The following is a 20,481-nucleotide window of genomic DNA, read 5'->3' on the forward strand; positions in this document are numbered from 1 at the left end:
GGGTTCAGATTGGGCCTCAGACTCTTAGCTGTTTGACCCTGGGCAGGTCATTTAACCCTATTTGTCTCAGTTCCTCATCTGTAAAATGAGCTGGAGAAAGAAATGGCAACCCCCTCCAGTATCTTTGTCAAGATAACCCCAAATGGAGTCATGGAGGGTTAGTCACAACTGAAATGACTCATCTATGACTACAACAACAAGAAGGCAAATTGCAGATGTGATCCCAGCACTGTCCTAGGAGAGAGGTGCTTGAACAAAATAATAGTCAAATAGCCCTAGGAAGTATGCTTGGACCATGGGAGATGATGGCTGTGGCACTGTACCATGGTCCTGGGTACATACAGTCCCATATGATTCTTACCTGGAGAATGGTTTATTATGTTTTAATGTAACATGAAAATATTACTTGAAATCATCATATTCCCTGATTCCAAACTTAACAAGTGATCTTGATGATATTAATTTGGTTTCACAGGTAAGTCTCCTTGCCTCAGAAGAAGGGGAGCCCTTTGGGTAGCTACAGTACTTGTTGTAGGAGTACCCCCAAACGACCTGGTCCAATATTAGGTGTTCACTCCAGTCTAGCTTGTCTAGGTTTCCACAGAGGTAGGCAAAAGCAACCCCCAAATCTCATACAAACATTTAAGGTAACTAAGTAACAGGTACAAGAAGGTCTTTATTAACACTCCACAAAGAAAAAGCAGACAATTCAGAGGAGTTCTGAATTTTTGTTTACAGACTACATGAAACAATAAAAAACATGCATCTCCCTCTTTTGTGGGTCCTTTAACTCAAAGCAGTGCCCTGTTGTTTGGATTTTTCTTGTAAGGAATGTAAACTCGGTATTTCTAAGCAGCTTATTTCCAGACCCACACTATTCAAAAAACACATGATAATGACACAGGGCCAGGTCTAGATCCCTTGTTCCCCCACATATCATGGCTTTTGTCCCATGGAGTTGTTCCCCTCAGTCCCATGGACCACAGGCATGATCCCATTCTCACAGCTGGAGACACATTGCTGAGGAAATTCACCTCCTTTCAATAGAAGGCCAGATCCTTAAACTCTTACACCTGGGGTTCCTCCTATAAGAATAACTGTCTCAGAAATAACCCTTTCTCTTGCTAGAAGACTAGGTTCCAAATTTCCTTCGGTTAGAAGGCTGGCTGGATTTGGGGACTCAATTTGAGGCCTATGCTAGAGATGCAACTTTCACAAATTTGCCGCCTGACAATGTGGTTCCTTCATCCGTGACAGATATGTAGTTGAGAGATTATATACTGCCTCTTTAAGTCTAAGGCCAGGAATTTGACCTATCCTGGGAGAATAGTTCCACACAATGTGGGTGAGCACTTGACTGCCTCTGCCATGTTCCTCTAGCAACTCTTGATACTTAACTACTGTCTAGCATGTTATCCTCTGGTAGTAACTCTGGTACTAGGGGTTGGGGAAAAGGTCTGTTAGGCCCTGGGGTTCAGGAATTCTCCTCCTGGGCCACGATAGACTTGACTTGAGCACATTCAGTTTGTCGTGGACTTCTGCCCCACAAATGCTCTGGAATGGAGGTGGGAGGGGAGGAATCTCACCCCCTTCCCACAATGCTCCAGAAGAAAGGCAAAGGAGAAAATATCTATTGGCTTCTTTTTATAGACTAGCATTACAAAAAGGTTTCTCCTAGTCTGTCTCACAATATGGAGTACCATCCTCTGGGCAATTTTAATCACTGAAACATTCTGCAGGAGGTCCCAAAGGGACACAGTAGCTCCACAGGAGGTGATAATCTCATGTCCTAAACAAAGGTTCACCTCTCTGTAAGCTCATCAAGTTGATTAGAGAAATCACTTGATCAATCCCTAATATTAATCAGCCAGAGGCCACAGTTAGTTCAAAGGCACTTAATAAAATGGTATACAAAGAAAAATAGCAATTAAACTTTTCTGCATAAACCTGAGGCATATTTTCCCACAAATATACATAACATAAGTGGGAAGCATGACTATTTGAATATGTGGACCCAGAGAACAAGGATGGCAGAAATAGACACATAGGGAACCTGTGGCCAGGGTACACAATGTGGAAGGGCAACTTACCTCAGATGTAGGACTAGAAATGTATTCTGGTGATGTCATCATCTTACTCTCACTAACATATTCTCTATGGTAGCTACCACATCCCTCTGCTGCTCCTTACCTCTTAATGCTGGTTTCTCTGTCTCACTGTCTCTCCTTTATTAAAAGAAATTTTAATGATATTTTGGGTTTTATATTACCTTAAATTCCAAATATATCCTTCTTCCTCCCCTACCCAGAGGTCTATCCTTTTGTAGCAAAGATATAAAGATAATAATAATAATAATAATAAATAAAATATAAAGATAATAACCCAAGACATCCACCTGGTCTGACAGTATATGCAATATTCCACACCCATAGAACCCCTGTCCCATATCTTTTTTTATTTTGACAAACTGTAGTATTTATTAAATTATAAATTTTGTAACAAAAATATATATGTAATATATAAGTGCATATGTGCATATATATGTATATATGTGTATATATGTGTTTCCCATATCTTAAAGATGGAGATGCATTTCCTTATCTCCTCTGATGCTAACCTTGATTATAATTATAATTATACATCATTCAGTTTTGATTTTTTTGTTTTTTCCAAGTATATTGTTGTAGTCATTGAATATATTTCCTCCACACCTTCTGCTTATTTCCCCCTGCATTAATTAAATAAGCCTTTTTTGATTCTCTGAATTAATCTTTGTCATTCCTTACAGTACAATAATTATTCCATTACATTCATGGACCACAATTTGTTTAGCAATTCTCCAGTCACTGGGGAATATACCTACTTCATTTCCAATTCTTTGTTATCACAAGAAACAATCCTAAGAATACTTTTTGTCTTTGATACCTTTCTCTTTGTGTTTTGTCTTCCTTGGGGTAAATGATCTGTGGGTCAAAGAGTATGAATATTTTAGTCACTTTTTAAAGTATAATTCTTAATCATTTTCCAGCATGATAGGGCCAATTCACAAATCTCTCAAGTTTGTTAGTATGCCTTTCAGCAGCCCTTCCAACATTAATTTTTTCCATTCTGTCATCTTTTCCAATTGTTTTTGTGTGTGAAACCTCAGAGTTATTTTAATTGCATTTTTCTTAATTACTAATGATTTGGAAAAATCTTTCATATGGTTGTTAATAGTTTATAATTCTATTTTTAAGATTGTTCATATCCTTTGTGCTGATCTGTCCTTGCTGCTGCCATCTGCTGGTCCTTAGTTGAAATGTTAATTCTCTTTAAGAGGACTAGGTTTTACCAAGCTTTCTTTTAGCTTGGACTTCAGGATGTAAGTTTTAGGGATTTTTTTGGTGAGGAATGTAGATCCCTCACACACACTGGCATCTGATTAGGAAAAAAACATTCAACAGCTTCTTATTCCATAAAGAGACTGAGAGATCTACCAGTCCCCAGAGTCATGTGCCACTTTTCTCTTGATAGGGAAAAAAGTCTATCAGTTCCTAGAGTCTTAAATTTCAAGAGCTAAACTCTCTTAGAACCAATTAGAGACTTCAGACATTTAATCTGCCTTTGAACTTTTTCTTTCTATAATCAATGCTTCCATTTCCTCTCTTCTTACTCCCTTCGCAACTTTGCAGTCTGGCTTCCCAACTCAGCATCACTCAACTGAAACTGTTCTTTCTAAAGTTACCAATGATTTCATAATTGCTGAATCTAATGGCCTTTTCTCAATAGTTATTCTTCTTGACCTCTCTTTATAGTCTTTGACACTGATGATCATCCTTTTCTACTTGATATGTTCTCTCTGGGTTTTCATGACACTGCTGTTCTCTTACATGGCTATTGCTCCTCAATTGATTTTACTGGATCTTTATCTAGGTCATCCACGTTAACCATGGATTGTCCCCTAAGGTTCTGTCTTGGTCCCTCTTCTCTTCTTCCTCCGTACTATTTCACTTGATGATCTTATCAGCTCCCATCATTTCAACTATTGTCTCTATACAGATGTTTCTCAGATTTATTTGTCCAGCCCTAATCTCTTTCCTTGATCTCACATTTCCAACTGCCTATTAGGCATTTCAAATTATGTTCCATGGCCATCTTAAAATCAACATGTCCAAAACTCAGCTTATTATTTTTCCTCCCAAGCCCTCCCCTTTTCTTAACTTCCCTATTAGTGTTGAGGGTACCACAATCCTTTTGGTCACCTGGGCTCTCAACCTAGGTGTCATCTTCATTTCCTCACTCTTTCACTCCCACATATCCAATAAGTTGCCAATGCCTGTTATTTCTACCTTCTCAACATCTTTTATATGAACCCCCTTCTCTCTTGTCACTGTTACCATCCTGGTCCAACCTCACAGTCAGACTATTGCAATAGCCTGTTGTTTGGTCTTCCTGTCTCAAGTCTCTCCTCACTACAATCCAAAATTACTCTTCCTAAATCACAGGTCTGAATATGTCATCTCTCCTATTTAATCAACTCCAGTGGTTCCTTATTGCCTCCACTATCTAGTATGAAACCCTCTGTTTGGCATTTAAAGCCCTTCACAACCAAGTACCTTCTTACCTTTCCAGTTTTCTTATACCTTACAACCCTTCCTCCCCTCTACCCCAATATACTCTGAGATCCAGGAACACTGGCTTCCTTGCTGGTTTTTTTTGAATAATGCTCCATCTTCTGACTCATGACTCCAGGCATTTTCCCTGGCTTCCTTCAGGTCTCAGCTAAAGTTCTATGTTCTGTAAGAACCCTTTCTGGAGCCCTTTTAATGCTGTTGTCTTCCTTCTGCTGATTAACTTTAATGTATCCTTTATATTTCTTATTTGTACATAGTTGTTTGCATGTTGTATCTCCTCCATTAGAGTTTCTTGACTGCAAGCATTATCTTTTACCTTTGCTTGCATCTCTAATGCTTAGCATAGTACCAGGCACACAGCAGGTACTTCATAAATTCTTGTTTAGTAACTTGTTGACTTTTCTTCCTGCTAGTAGAATTCAGGTCATTGTCCCAAGCCTTTGGCTGACTTAAGGCTAGAAAATACTGATTAGATCTTGTTTCATCCATGATTGCTAACCTGCATCTGTTCAATAATTTCTGGGCCTATCATCCAGCAAAATATAAAAAAGTAATTTGAGTCTCAGGTGCTGAAGTTCTTCTCAGCTCCCCACAATCTTTTGGGTCATCTATGCAAATAGAAGAGGGAAAGTGGATACAAAATCCTGATGGAGTCCCTCAGAATCATTGTCCTCTTCTTCAATCTTTTGTTCTAAATTCCCGCCTTTATCATGTTTATATGTTCTTACTCTTTGTCACAAAACCCTTTTTGGGGTTTTCTTGGCAAAGATACTAGAGTGGTTTGCCATTTCCTTCTTCAGCTAGTTTTACAGATGAGGAACCTGAGGCAAACAAGGTTAAGTGACTTGCCCAGGGTCACACAGCTAGCAAGTGTCTGAGGCCATATTTGAATTCAGGAAGATGAATCTGACTCCAGGCCTAGTACTCTATCCACTATACCACCTGGCTGCCCAGATTATATTTATGCGCATGTCTACTAATCTTCAAGCTGCAGACTTGCCAGACATTGAAACTGGTTATCTTGTTTAAATTGTATGTAAGTCATACTCTCATAAGTCCTTCTGCTTAGGTTGAATCAGTTTGGCTGAAATGGCTGGAATAAATTAGGCCTTTCATCAGAAGTGCCAGTGGGTTCAGCACGATCCCAACCTAACTGTGAGAGTACTTTGGAGACTGTTAGAATTTAAAATGACTAGCACTTTGGAATGATCAGAACCAAGTTGAGTCTCCAAAGTCCTTTCCAGTTGAAGCATTCATTCTGTGAATTTATGAGCAGAGTTCTAAAAGATCGGGTCTAAGACCATTAGATAAGGTAAACCAAACCATTGTCTAAATAAAATGTGAGAAATCGGGTAAAGCTAATCTCAATGTTACAGTTGTTTTTACAGTGCCAGTGGTATGTCCAGAGAGGGATCCTTTTGTGTTGCACTAACTGTGCTTTCTGAAAAGAATATATAGGTAAATAAGACCGACTCTCTGTCCTCAAGAATGCCATAGCTTGGACTTTTGGTGAGCCCCAAGCAGTCCTACTTAATCTTATTTTGTAAGGAGGGGTATAAAGCAGAGTGGGGAAAATGGGGCAGGGCCTCTGGGCTTGAATTTCTGGAAGGGTCTTAGGTCAGAGCACTAGTGGAGAATAGGACCACCACTCTCTGGTGGAGAATAGAATCATAGAAGTGGAAGGTGCTATGGAAACATTTAAAACGTTTATTAGTAAAACTGAAAATATTAAGAAACAATACTTTCCTCTGAAGCCCTTTCCAGACTCCTGGGAAAAGTCCCTAGGAAAGCTGGGATAGGCCAGAACAAAAAGGGAAAAAGGGAAGCCTTTCATTAAGTGAACAGAAAATCAGTGAAAACCAAATTTAACTCCCAGTCTTATTCATTTCCTTGCCTCCCCACCCACCTGAAGTGATTGATTCTCCATAGAGAAAAGATCAAACAATGTTGGTTCCATCAATTAGTTTAATTTCTAGAGCTAGTATAATGGCATGAGAGGGAACTAGAGAGTGACTTGGTTGCTCAATTCTAAAATGTGAACTCTGAGTGTATTTGTAAGATATTTTTTCCCTTGTTTAAGATTTCTTGATGAACAGGCTGACTTCAGAAAAACCTGGAAAGACTTGTATGGTCTGATGCTGAGTGAAGTGAGCAGAACCAAGAGAATGTTGTACACAATAACAGCCATGTTGTATGATGACTAATATTGATAAACTTAATCCTTCCCAGCATTACAAGGATATAAGACATCTCCAAAGGTCTCCTGATGGAAAATGCTATATCCACATCCAAAGAAAGAATGACGGAAGTTGAATTGCTATTTTTTTTCTTTTCTGTTGAGTTTTGTTTCCTCTTTCTGGTGGTTCCTCCTATTTGTTCTAATTCTTACTTACAACATCACTAATGTGAAAATATGTTTAATAGGAATGTATATGTATAGCCTATATCAGATAGTGCGCCTTCTTAGGGAGGGTGGTGGAGAGGAAGGGGGAGAAAAATTTTAAACTCAAAAGCATATGGAAATGATTGTTGATAAATCAAAATAAATTAATTAAAAAAAAAAGATTTCTATGTCACCTGAAATTATCTTGGGGCAGACTGCCATCAGATAACACTGGGAACTATGCCAGTTTGGAAAGCTTTCCAATCTAGAAATGGCTGGGATACAGATTAATGTTAAATAAAATTGTTTGAGGGGTAGACTTGTGCCTAAATCTGAGTACAGTGTAAGTATTAGTTTTTTTTCTTCCATAGGACTCGGTGATAACCTGGTAGTCAACCTTTTGGATCACTATAGATCTATAACACAGCAATTTATCTAAGTCCCCCAAGCTTGTTTATACTCCAATGTGTGGCATCTCTTAAGGAATAAATTCTCTAAGTTTTCTCCTAAAGGACATATTGGGAGGGAGCATGGTATAACAGAAGAATGAATGCTGGATTTGGAATTAGCAGATCTAAGTTCAAATCCCATCTCTCAACTCAACCTCTCTGGGTAAAATGATGTAGTTCAACAGCATGACATGTAAGGTCCTTTCTGGTACTAAATCTATGATGCTAAGTAGGGAGCTTGTGATTTATATGTGTTGTCTCTCCCAGTAAGAATTCGAGCTACTTATGAACTGTTTAACTTTTTTATATTCTCAGTGCTGAGCACATTCATAAACAACATTTATGTCATAATAAGTTTAATGTAAATAAGTGCTTAATAAATGATTTTTCATTCATTCATTCATCGTAGCACGGAGTTGGCCTTGGGCTCTTGAACAGAACAGTTATATACAAACAGGACCTATCAAACTGGGAAGGCTTTGTGCATGGGCCAGGGATACCGAATTTGTGTATGATCTGAGGATCAGCCAAGCTGAGGGCATTATTATCAGAAAGGCACAAAATGATAAGGTTTTGGGTTTTTTTTCCCTCAAATATAGCAATTCACAAAGTTCTGCCCCAGACATGGAAGGAATAATAATTTTGTTGTTCAGTCATTTTTCAGTTGTGTCAGATACTTTGTGACCCCATTTGGGCAAAGATACTGGAACGGTTTGCCATTTCCTTCTCTAGTTCATTTTACAGATGAGGAAACTGAGGTAAACAGGGTTAGGTGACTTTCCCAGTGTTACACAGCTAGTAAGTGTCTGAGGCCAGATTTGAACTCTTGAAGATGAGGTTTCCTGATTCCAGGCTCAGTACTCTATCCACTCTGCCAAAATAGTTAGCATTCATGTAGTACTTTAAATTTGCAAATAGCTTTATATACGTCATTTGATTCTCACAACATCCTGGGAGTTAGGTGTTATTATTATCCCCATTTTGTAGATGAAGAAACTGAGGCTAATAGAGGTTAAGTGACTTGCCCAAGGTCACACAGTATCAGTGGTAGAATTCAGAATGTCTTCCTGACTCCTAGTTCAATACACTATGCACTGGGCCACCTAGCTGCTTACAGAGTACCCCATACTAAAGAAATTTTACCTCTTTGTAACTTGAGGGGGAGGTCCCTCTTTCTGGGTGGGAAATGCAAGCTCACATCCCACATCTGTGTCCAGGACACAGATTTTTATAGAACTACATCACATCTTCAGAGCCTGAGACTTTCTAGATTTGGACAGGTCTCAGCCTTATAGAATGGCAGTCCTTAAGGGACTTGGAAATCATCTAGTCAAACTTTTCTACTTTACAGACATGGAAACTGGGGCTCAGAGAGAGGCATTATCTTGCTCACGGTTACACAGAGAGACTGGTAGATCTGGGAACTGTTTTTTAGTCTCCTAAATGCAGATCCAGTGTTCTTCTACACCATGCTGCTTCCCATCTGGACTTCCCTTGGGGAGCTCGTCAGCTTCCATGGATTCAACTATCATCTCTATGCCTAAGATTCTCAGATCTATTTATCCAGCCCTGACTTCTCTCTAAACTTCCAGTTTGGCATCTCCAATCTCCTATTGGACATTTTGAACTGGATGTTCCATAGACATCTTAAATTCAACACATCCAAAATTGAACTCTTCATCTTTCCCCACAGATCTTTTCCTAATTTCCCTCTTACGGATGAGAGTACCACCATCCTCCCAGTTACACAAGCTAGGAACTTAGGTATTGTCCTCAACTCCTCACTCTCATCTCCCATATAGCCAATCCATTGTCAAGTCCTGTTGTTTCTACCCGGTAACATTTCTCACCCTGGCCCCTTTCCCACTTGTGGCATTGCTACCTCCCCAGCACAGGCCTCAGCACTTCACAGATGGACTATTGCAGTAGCCTGATGGTTGGTCTCCCTGCCTCAAATCTCTCCCCCTCCAGTCATCTTCCATTCAGGTCTCAAATTGATCGTCTTAAACAATGCTACCCATCTCCTCAATAAATTGCAGCGGCTTCCCAATACTTCCAGGATCAAATGTAAAATCCGGTGTTTGGCTTTTAAATTAAAACCCGAAGTAGCCTAGCTCTTTCCTACATTTCCAGTCTTCTTACACCCCATGTAATCTTAAACCACAGTGACACTGGCCTCCCTTCTGTCCCTTACATGAGACACTCCCCCTCTAACTCCTGAGTGCTCCCCAGTAGTGCAGTCCTTTCTCACCTCTACCTCCTAGCTTCCCTGGCTTCCTGCAAGCCTAAGCTAAAGTCCTACTTTCTACAAGAAGCTTTTCCCAGTCCTCTTAATCTTGGTACCTTACCTCTGAGACTTATTCCCAATTTTTTCTGGGTCTTGTTTGTACGTAGTTGTTTGCATGCTGTTTCCCTCATCAGACTGGGAGCTCATTGAGGGACGGATGTTTTGTTTTGTTTTTTTTAATCTCCAGCACTTGGCACAGTGTTTGGAACACACTAGATGCTTAATAAATGCTTGTTGACATGTTGCCCGAGTATGAGACAGAGCTTTGGACAAAGAATTCAGGAATCTGGTTTTCAGTCTGCGTCAAGAATCTTTTTCTTTTTCTGGGCTTCAGTTATTCCAACTGTAAAATGGATGGGTGAAGTTAGCCTTAAGGATCACTAAAATCCTGCCAGCTCTGACATACAGTGATTCTCTCTTGTTCGCTCTCCCCCAAACCTATCCACCTGAACCCAAACTAGTGTATTTAGACACAGATGACTGCCTGTAACAGCCAGGGCTGGGGGCGGGGTTCAGCTTCAGGTACTTCCTGTACCTGGTCCTCGTTCCCTTCCTATGGCTGCTACCATAGAGTCAGGGCTGGTGAGATAGACCTGACACTACGGAGTCGCCCCGGAAGTTCCCGCGTGCCCCCGGATGTGGCCTCTGCCGCGCGGGTCTGGGCGGCGTCAGCTTTCGGCGGCGGCGTCGCGGCTATGGCTGTCGACTGTGGGCGACAAGGAGGCGGTGAGCTTGCGGCTGCTCCTAACCCGGCTTCCTGACGTGCCTCGGCCGCTAGCCCGGTCCGGCCGCTGCCATGTACCCGCCGTCTCCGAGGCAGGACTTCTTCGCGGTGACTCTGAACTTGGGGGAGCGGTCCCAGGGCGGCGGCGACGGGAGCAAGTACTGGAGGCGGCGGCGCCTCTGTTGGCGGGTGAGGCCCGGGCCGGAGGGGCCGGGTGTGGGGGCACCTGGGGAGGGGGACGGAGCAACCACAGCTGCTCCGGCAGGGGCTGGGGAGGGCCTGGAGCGGGGCAGGGGTGGGGAAGAAGGCTCTGGGGGTCGGGAGCGAGTCCGTGGAGTTGAAGGTTTGGGAGAGAAAAAGATACCAGGGACCTGGCAACAGGGTAGCGGCTGCTTGTTAGTCTGGGGTCGGGAGCAGCAACGGGGCTGCACGTGGAGGAGGCCCAGGTTTGGGGTATAGAGAGTGAGGAAGGGACAAGGGATCTGGGGGGCAGGGCAGCAATGAGGCTGGGGAAGGCCTGGAGTAGGGGCACGGGAGGGAGGAGGGAGCAGGGACTCTGGGAGACCTCCATAAGTAAGTCCACCTTACTCTACGCAATGGGGGTGTCCCGAGTGCACCGGGCCCCAGGGAAGGGCAGGGCCTGGTGGGAGGAGTGGGACCTGATGGGAAAGCGTGCTGGAACTTTAGACTGGGTTCAGGGAGGGGAAAAGGGCAGGGGACTGTGGACTTGGGAAGAGTCAGGGTGTGTGTGCCTGAAACCCAGGGCTGTGTACCCTGGAGGTGGTATTGAGACTGGAAGAGCCAGGGTGAGAGGTGCCAAGGAAGTTCTGCTTATGCTGATGGATGGGTGAGGTCAGGCTCCTGGTTGGGGAGTAGAGAGTGTTTGGGGGGGAGGGTGTTGCAGATTGGAGAGGAATGGCTGCTGCCTGGAAAGGCCTGGGTGGATTTTCTTAGTGGGAATGATGAAAGAGCAGGCCTTGAGAAAGGGGCGGGGGGAGTTCTTGATAACTGGGTAAGGTCTTACTCAGAGAATGGGGCACTGTGCTAAACAAGAAGGTTTTGCTGGTGGCTGAAGGGTATGGAGGGATCAGAATAAAGGGTGGAGAAATAGAGAAAGTTTTACTTGGTGAATGAAGCTGGGGATCAAGTTGGGTTTGGGAACTGAGCTGGGCATCTCTTATAGGTGGATAAGGCCAGAGGCATAGGGGAGATAGGAGAGTGAGGCCTGAAACAGAGAGCTACAGAGCTTGTGTGGGAGGCCTGGAATGAAAGGGCTGGGAGAGTAAAGGAGCAGGTGGTAAGAAAGAGTAAGCGAGAGAACTATATTCCAATCCTGGTTCTGGGGCAGTAGCAGGGCTGGGGAGGACCCGGAGTGGGCACACGATCAGGGGCATGGAGAAGGAAGAATCAACTAGGGACCTAAGGGATGAGGCAGCGGTGAAGCTGGGGAAGATCTAGGGTCCTGTGATTCTGAATAAATTCCTTAACCTCTTTGAGCTTTAGTTTCTTCATTTATTACAATAATATTTAGGCATAAAACTATGTAGATTTGAGTTTTTATTATCATTTTGAGGAAAGATTAGAATCTTGGTAGATTGGAGGGTTGATTGGTGGAGAACAGTGTTACTGAACTGAATTACTGAGGGGTGTTGGAAAGACAGTAAATTCTTGACTGTATGAAGTGGGAGAGTTGGAGTGAGGACAGGCCAGGGAGCTGTCTAGGGAGGGAGGGAGTCAGGAAAGAACAGAAAGCTGGGTTTTTGGTCACGAGTGGGAGATGGATCTAATCTGGTTCAAGAAATAGTAATATTTGTTCCATTCTCTTTCTTACTTCCCTCATGGTCAGCTATATTGTCAGTTTACCCATTCCTCTGTGGCGTAGAGTAAGGTGGACTTACTTATGGGAATCACCAGAGAATTGTACCATCCCCAAGACAGACAGAAAACTTGCCGTCCTGCCATACATAACACTAACTTGGGGGGAAGCAGGATACAAAATTTGCAATACAGAGATGACTAGAAAGTAAGATTAGACAGAGCATGGAAAAGAAAACAAAATATTTCCTAAAGAAGTTACTGCATGAATACATCAAGGAACTATTGTCCATAGTAGACGGGTAGTGTTTGATTATACCATTGATTAGTAAACAGAGTGCTGAACTTGGAGACAGTGAGACCTTAATTTGAAATTAACCTCAGACGCTTACTAGTGTTATAATCTGGACAAGGTACTTTAATCTGTCAGTCAACCTCAGGATTCTTATTTTTATTAATGAGGATAATAACACCTACTTCACTGAGGATCAGATGAGATGATGTATGTAAAGCACTTTGCAAACGTTAAAGTATCGTATAAATGCTACCTGCTATTATTATGATTATTGATATTAGTAGCAGTTACAGAGAATGTAGCAGCTCCACTGTCCAGTAAGGCCCAGGCTGGAGCAGGCCCTGAGCGTCAGGGCAGGGGTAGTAGTCTTAATAGTATGAGTGGCAATAGCAGTAGTAAGAATAGTAGCAATAATGACCCCAAGGGGTCCCTACCTCCACTTATTTACAGTTGTGGCCTACTGGAAGGATTTGTTAACTACTGGGAAGAACTGATGTTGGTGATAGGGATAGAGAGGGAAGTGGTACTGGATCTGGGCCTGATAAGAGATGGGACCTGGCCAGGCAGAAAAGGGGCTTCAGGGTGGTGTGAGTAGGAGGGGGAGGAGGAAATCTGAAGAATGTGTTTGCTAGAGGATTGGACCAAGACCAGTCACATAGAAGAAATGAAGAAGCATTGAGTTTGGAGAGTAAAAGGGAAATTGTGTATGTTCTAGGGCAGGAGGAACCAAACAATTCTCTACCCCCTTCTTCCTCCTTCAGTTCCCTCAAAGATTAGGGTTAGGATTGAGAGGTATATTTGCTTTTCAGGGGACAGAGATATTTTCTTCTTCTCTTTGACATTGCTGTTCAACCTTGCAGAATAGAAAGAGCACGTTAGCTGGTGGGGAGTCCTTGGTATCAGGGATTCCATCTTTTCTGAGGAAAGCTGTGCTCCACAGCCACCAGTGACCCTCCTACCTATTTGAGTGCTGACAGACAAACCTGGCTCTGAATTGATGCCCGCAGTGGCATCTAGCCACACTTCTGGGCAGCCCATTGACAGATCTTTAAGAGACTTATGGAGCTGGCAAGTTCTCCTGGGATACAAGAGGTTTTTTTTTGTTTAGTTTTTTTTGTTTGTTTTGTTTTATTTTGTTTTTTGGTGAGGCAGTTGGGGTTAAGTGACTTGCCCAGAGTCACACAGCTGGTAAGTGTTATGTGTCTGAGGCCAGATTCGAAAGTTTTTTTTTTTTACAAGAGGGTTTTGAAAGACTACTTCTAGGACAAAGACAACTTGAACACCTGTTTATGGTCATTTAGCATACTTATATGAGGAAGCTTCCAGTTTCATTTCTGTGTATTGTACAATATCATGCCCTGCCCCACTCCCAGTTCCACACTCGAGGCTGAATGTTTTTTTTTTTCGGGTTTGGGTTTGGTTTTGTTTTTTTTTTAACTATGTCACTCTTCTGCCGAAGAAGTTCTAGTATCTGCTTCTTTTATTTCTAAAGTAAAAATTTTTTTCAAGTAAAGATATACTTCACCTCCCTTCTAACCCCCCCAGTTGAGAAAGTAAGAAACACAAATTCCTATGTCCATAAAAAATATGTGGGAGTATTTTGTTTTGTTTTTTTACTACAACTTTGTTTACAGTGGTTAGAGGTGTACTCTAGATTGACTTCCATTATTTCCTTGGCCTATCTCTTCCAGGTCACTGTGATATTCTACTTAAAGGATGGCATGTTTGAGTAAATATATTATTACTGGCTATTAAGTCTTTGAGGACCAGGATTATCTTATATTTGTGCCCCCATTTCCTGATATATAGTAGGTGCTTAATAAATGCTTCCTTGCTTGATCAAATTAAACAACATTAGGACCTACTATATATAATACCCTAGACTGTATGCAGTGGCCTAGATTCTAGGGATACAAAGCTGAAAAAAAGGCACAGTCACGGTCCTTGCTTTCAAAGAACTTTACTGTATGGGGGCTCAGAAATGTACACAAATAATTGTTGTGATCAGATTCACGCATCCCTGTTAGTGTCCTAATGAGAAACATGACTCATTTAAGGCTCTTACATAAACCAAACATAAAGGAAAAAAGTTAACTTTCTGAGCAGCTATACCTGATGACTCTTTTCCCAGTGAGTTTGACTAGAAAGAGTTTTGAAATAAGTTATTTATTCTCATCTGGCATGTTCCAGCACGTTATGTTATTATCCTTATCCAAACAGGGTATAACATGTTCAGAAATAATTTATTCTTGTTCAAAGTAAACAACAGAACTTAGCACTTGCATTCTTTCTCTTGACTATTTTTGGAATATGGTAGAGATTTTTCAGTAGCTCTATTCAGTTACTGTGTTATCTTCAGTAAAAAAAAAAATGTAATTTTTTCTCTTTTTTTCTAGAAATGGAAACAGTTATCACGATTACAGCGGAATATAATTCTTTTCTTCTTTGCCTTTCTTGCTGTCTGTGGACTCATTTCCTACATCAATGTGGCTAACCACGGGAGAGGTATCAGAACAGTTTGCATCTAAAAGTTATATTTATGTTGCATGTTGACTAAGCAGGAGGTGAGTTCTAGAGTGAATTAATGAGCCTGTGGATAGCATGACATGGCACCAGATTGATGAACCATCAAGGTCAGTAGAGATGCCAGAAATGTAATTGAAAGTTTGTTGGGTGTTTTAGTGTGGAGGTCATTGAAGAAAACCAATTTGATCATAATTCAAAGTTATGGTTCTTTTATATTCTGTATTTATAATAGAAGGCTGTGTTAGTAAGGTATTAGATCCCTTTTAAATTTGCTAATTATAGTCACTTTCAGTGGGACAGACTAAATCTGTTCCAATTTTCCAAGCCTTTTGGAGGTGAGTTATTATCATTCATCTCTTCTTGACTCTATAAAAACTTTCCTGGGAGAATATATTTCTATTGTATATGGGTAATAAATGTTAGAATTATTTTCCTAATGATTTTTAATCAATGTTACTCCTCAAAGCATTTTATATACTAAGATGTACTTTCATATGTAGCCTTCACCAGCAGATCATCAGAAGAACAGAAGATAGAACTTGACATTCCTGAACTAAATCCAGCTGTTTTAGCAGCTCCTCAGAAAGCAGATGCTAATCAGGGTGACTTTCCTGAGATTTTGCCTCAGGTATTTTACAGACTTTGTTATAATGGAAGCTGTGGTAACCATGTAGTCAGCTATAATAGTGTGAATAATAATAAATACAGCAACAATAATAGTATTTATAGAGCCTACTATGTGCTAGGCACTCTGCTAAACACTTTACAATTATTATCTAATTTGATTCTCACAATAACCTTGGTAGGTAGTTGTTGTTATTATCCCCATTTTACAGTTGAGGAAACTGAGGCAAACAGCTTAAGTGACTTGCCCAGGATCACACAGCTGGTAAATGTCTGAGACTGCATATGAATTCAGTCTTCCTGAAAGCAGGCCAAGCATTTTATCCACTGTGCCACCTTAGCACTAGTTCAGCCAAAAGTTATTGTTTTAGAGTAGCATCACATGCTATCATTTCTGCACTTTACTCTCTAAGTTCGTTTGAAGTATGAGGGTATACTTCTTCCCAAAGGTGCTAAGAATGCCATTGTTTCTTAAAGTGAATTAAAATTAAATGTGTTTTGTTGATGGCATGATAACTTCTTAGAAGGAGATATTGAGGGGAAGGGGTGTTTCACAGCAAGGCTAGGAGGAATGCCAGAGTAGTTGCTAGAATATGAGCTAGAAGGGGCTTCTAAGATGTAATTAAAAAATCTTTGTTCTACAGATAAAGACTCTGAGGCCCAGAGAGGCCAAGTAGCTTGTCCAAAGCATGTAAGACATCATAACTAGTTTTGTAGGTAGAGACTTTCTCAGAAAAAAAGCATTTGTTTACATTTATTTCTATTAGATGTCTGTTTAAATCAATTTTCCCATTGATTAATTCAAAAGCATTTCAGAAATGCTATATTTTTACATTTTATTTACCTCCTAAGACTTGAGTTAGAAATGTTTTTCCTCCTTTACACTGTTCTTAATCAGATCTATAAACAAACCCTTAAATATACTTTGGGAATTAAAATGTAAAGAGCAGCACAGCTGTGATGAATCTTCAGTTGTAAAGAGTTTCCTCCTAATTTATCATTTGGTTCTGCAAATATTGATATCAAAGTCCAGGGAGATTTGTATGCCATAGTTTATTTGAGTACCTTTTACTTAGTTAATCTTATCTAATCCATAACCTTGAGCTTTCAGAATATGCCCTTTTTTGCAGCTCTTAAGAATGATCTCTTGAAGTTTAATGTAACTTCTGAAGTATAGTTGATTTAATGGAAGAAACATTTGTGAGGTTATATAAAAACTACTGAAAGAGACTGGCATAGTGCTTTGTTAATGGCTATAAGTACTTTTTTTGTGTGCTTGAAAAAAACCATGTTGTTGGTTTCTAACGGTACAGTATGTTTCTAAGCTTACTGTCATCTTTAAAGAGGAGAAAAGCACATAATTGGTTTTATTGGCCCCATTTTTGTCCATTAATGCTCTGTAATTTTGTGAAAGGAACATGTAATTTTCCCCCCTTTGCAAGTACATTTTTATTGCTTAAAAGCATTATATAAGCCAATCTTTTGGAAGTCATTTGGGGGATAAATGTGGAGGGGGCGGTATGGCAGGAAATGAGCTTTCTTTCATATGTTCTATTTGGAAGAGTTGCATTTTCTCAGTGCTCTTTGCATGTAAAAAAATGAACTAAATTGGGGGCATTATGTTCCATAGAGGTCCTTACTGGTGTTTTTTTTGTTTGTTTGTTTTTACTTATTGTAGACGTGTAGCAGTCTTTGTAAATGGCTTGTGTGGGTAGTGATAGTGTGTCTCCACAAAAGGATGCTTCCTAACCCTACAGCTGTCAGGGGTTGAGTTCAGAGGGTAAAGCTTTAAAGTATGAGCCCTTCTCCCTTTTCTGTAACATACCACCAGAATTTCATCATTTTTAGTTTGGAGAGTTAACTACATGCAGCCTCAGCTGTACAGTAGACTGAATCTGTATATTTTGAACTCTAGCAGTCATCATGACTGTCCTGATCAATATTGACCCTTTATTACAGTATGGGTGGGTGGAGAAGAGGAAGGGTCTGGTTGAAGTTTGGCAAGCTAAAAATCTAGGTAGAGCTATATGAGAGAGAGGGACAAATAGGGCCACATAAAGCTGAGAAAAACTAATTCCAGTTCTGGAAGGAAATGTTTAGGTCTGAAGTAACAGGTCTGGAAGCATTCTTTTGCCACCTTCTTCACTTTGCTACTAACCCTTTTTTCATCTAGGAGTCCATAACAACTTTGATGTACCTTTAGGGAATTGGGCATTCACACTTAAATTAACGTAGGCACCTTCCCCATGAATGAAACACTTCTGATTTCCTCATTTAAAATTTGTGATACTGGGCTTCAGGGCTTTTGGTGTTGGGACTCTATATCTGTTAGGCTGCTATTTGTAGGTTTTCAGGGTATCAGCAGATAACTTACCACCTGCAGTGCAGAGGAAGTTATCAAGGGGAAGCCTTTAGAATCTCTCAAGCTGTGCTGGTTAGTCTGATAGTTTCTCTTTTGTTTTAGGCTCGTCATAGAAACAAGGATCTGAAATTGTGTGGGCACCCGAAACTCTGTGTACTATTTTAATAATTTTCATGTTTTCATTGATATAAGCCACTCTACTGTGCTTGAGGGTAGGGATATTAAAAAACCCCAAAAGAGTATATGCAGTTAATTTCATGGGAAGTGCTTACATCTCTTACAGAAAACCCGAAATCCTCGTCGAGGGAGGCTTGTGAATCTACAGATCAAAGCTCCACAGGAAGATTTGAAGGAAAGGTCACATGATGATGACACCAAGAGGCTGGAGGAGGAACATGGCCAGGCCAGCAAGGAGAATAAATCTGAGAGGACTGTTATTAGGTATTATAACAATATCTTGTTATTTGTTGCAAGACAAAACATAGATACTAGGATGGTTTGAAATTTGTTTTTTGGAAAGTAAATCTCACCATCACCCCCCCCCCCCCAAAACCCAAAAAAACAAAAAAATCAACTTATCTTTTGCCTTGTCCAGATTATATATTATCTCTTGATTCCACGTTATGGGTTAATAATTATGCAGGTTACATGAAAAATAAAAACCAGAAACAGCTAGTCTAGAAGCCTTTCCCAGAATGCAAAACCCCTAGTAGTTTTTTCTCTTTTAAAATCCATTAGCTACTACAATTTGAGATGGAATAAGGTGGGGTTTGGGGTTTTTTGTTTGTTTTTTGTGGAGGAGAGGGTGGAAGTGGGGACAGTGAGTCAAAGTTAGGAGATGGAACGGAACCTCTAAACACATTGGCGAATATTTAATCTGTCTTTCCTCTATCTTGTGGGTCAAGCTACTCTGCTAAGATAAATGCTTTGAGTTATTGGCAGCTTCCTGCCATTTAAGTTGCTATGAGAGTTTTGGAGGTGGCATTCTCTTCCCAATAGCTGAGCACTTTCAGTTCTAGAGGCATGGGACCTCTAGGCAGTTGTAAATTGTTTCTAGTTATCACAATGATGGTGTGTAACATTTACCTGGCAGCGTTTTTTAATGTATGTGGAAAACCTTTATGCTGTGCAGGTTTTTTTTTTTCATTCTAATTTTTTTCATTAATTTTTTTTGAATTATCAACAGTCACTTCCGTAAGCTTTTGAGTTTTAAGTTTTTCTCCCCCTCCCTCCCCAGGATGGCACGCAATCTGATATAGGCTTCACATTAGTGATGTAAGGAAGTATTAGAACCAATAGGAGGAACCATCAGAAAGAGGAAACAAAAGACAACAGAGAAAAAAAAAAAGCAAATCGTATGCTTCCATCTGCATTCAAATTCCACAGTTCTTTCTTCTTTGTGGATAGCATTTTCCATCATGAGGCTTTTGGAGATGTCTTAGATCCTTATATTTCTGAGAAGAGTTAAGTCTGTCAATATTAGTCATCAAACTACGTGGCCATTACTGTGTACAACGTTCTCCTGGTTCTGCTCACTTCACTCAGCATTAGACCATGCAAGTCTTTCCAAGTTTTTCTGAAGTCAACCTGTTCATCATTTCTTATAGCACAATAGTATTCCATTACATTCATATACCACAACTTGTTCAGCCATTCCCCAGTTGTTGGGCATCCTCTCAATTTCCAATTCTTTGCCACCAGAAAAAGAGCTGCTATCAATATTTTGGTACATGTATATCCTTTTCTCATTTGTATGATCTCTCTGGGATGTAGCCCTAGAGGTGTTTTTGCTGGGTCAAAGGATATGCACATTTTTATAGCCCTTTGGGTATAGTTCCAAATTGCTCTCCAGAAGGGTTGGATCATTTCACAACTCAATTTCACCAACAATACATTAGTGTTCCAATTTTCCCACACCTTCTCCAACATTTATCATTTTCCTGTTTTGTCATGTAGGCCAATCTGATAGGTGTGATGTGGTACCTCAGAGTTGTTTTGATTTGCATTTCTCTAATCAATAGTGGTTTAGAGCCTTTTTTCATATGACTCTAGATGGCTTTAATTTTTTCATCTGAAAACTGTCTGTTCATATCCTTTGACCATTTATCATTTGGGGAATGAATTGTATTCTTATAAATTTGACTCAGTTCTTTATATATTTTAGAAATGAAAAAGGGGTTTTTTGGGGGGTTTTTTTTGTGAGGCAGCTGGGGTAAAGTGACTTGCCCAGGGTCACACAGCTAGTGAGTATCATGTATTTGAGGCTGGATTAGAACTCAGGTCCTCCTGACTCCAGGGCCAGTGCTGTATCCACTGCGCCACCTAGCTGCCCCTGCAGGTTTTCTAAATGCTTGGAGCTTGGCTGTGAGATACATATACTGTTCTTTAATATATTTGACTTGA

At 40.6% G+C, this 20,481-nt stretch overlaps 1 protein-coding gene across 1 annotated transcript in view; it reads left to right on the forward strand.

Annotated features, from left to right (window-relative positions):
• The first annotated feature begins 10,416 nt into the window (after positions 1-10,416).
• Positions 10,417-20,481, forward strand: part of MAN1B1 (mannosidase alpha class 1B member 1) — a 40,370-nt gene continuing 30,305 nt past the window's right edge. Inside the window, exons 1-4 of the mRNA XM_027849126.1 lie at positions 10,417-10,645; positions 14,963-15,071; positions 15,593-15,720; positions 18,362-18,519. Coding sequence (XP_027704927.1) covers positions 10,529-10,645; positions 14,963-15,071; positions 15,593-15,720; positions 18,362-18,519 — 512 coding nt within the window. The 5' untranslated portion in view covers positions 10,417-10,528. The remainder of the gene's footprint in view (positions 10,646-14,962; positions 15,072-15,592; positions 15,721-18,361; positions 18,520-20,481) is intronic.

This window comes from Vombatus ursinus, unplaced genomic scaffold (genome assembly GCF_900497805.2).
Source record: "Vombatus ursinus unplaced genomic scaffold, bare-nosed wombat genome assembly UNPS02000580.1, whole genome shotgun sequence".
Taxonomy (NCBI): domain Eukaryota; kingdom Metazoa; phylum Chordata; class Mammalia; order Diprotodontia; family Vombatidae; genus Vombatus; species Vombatus ursinus.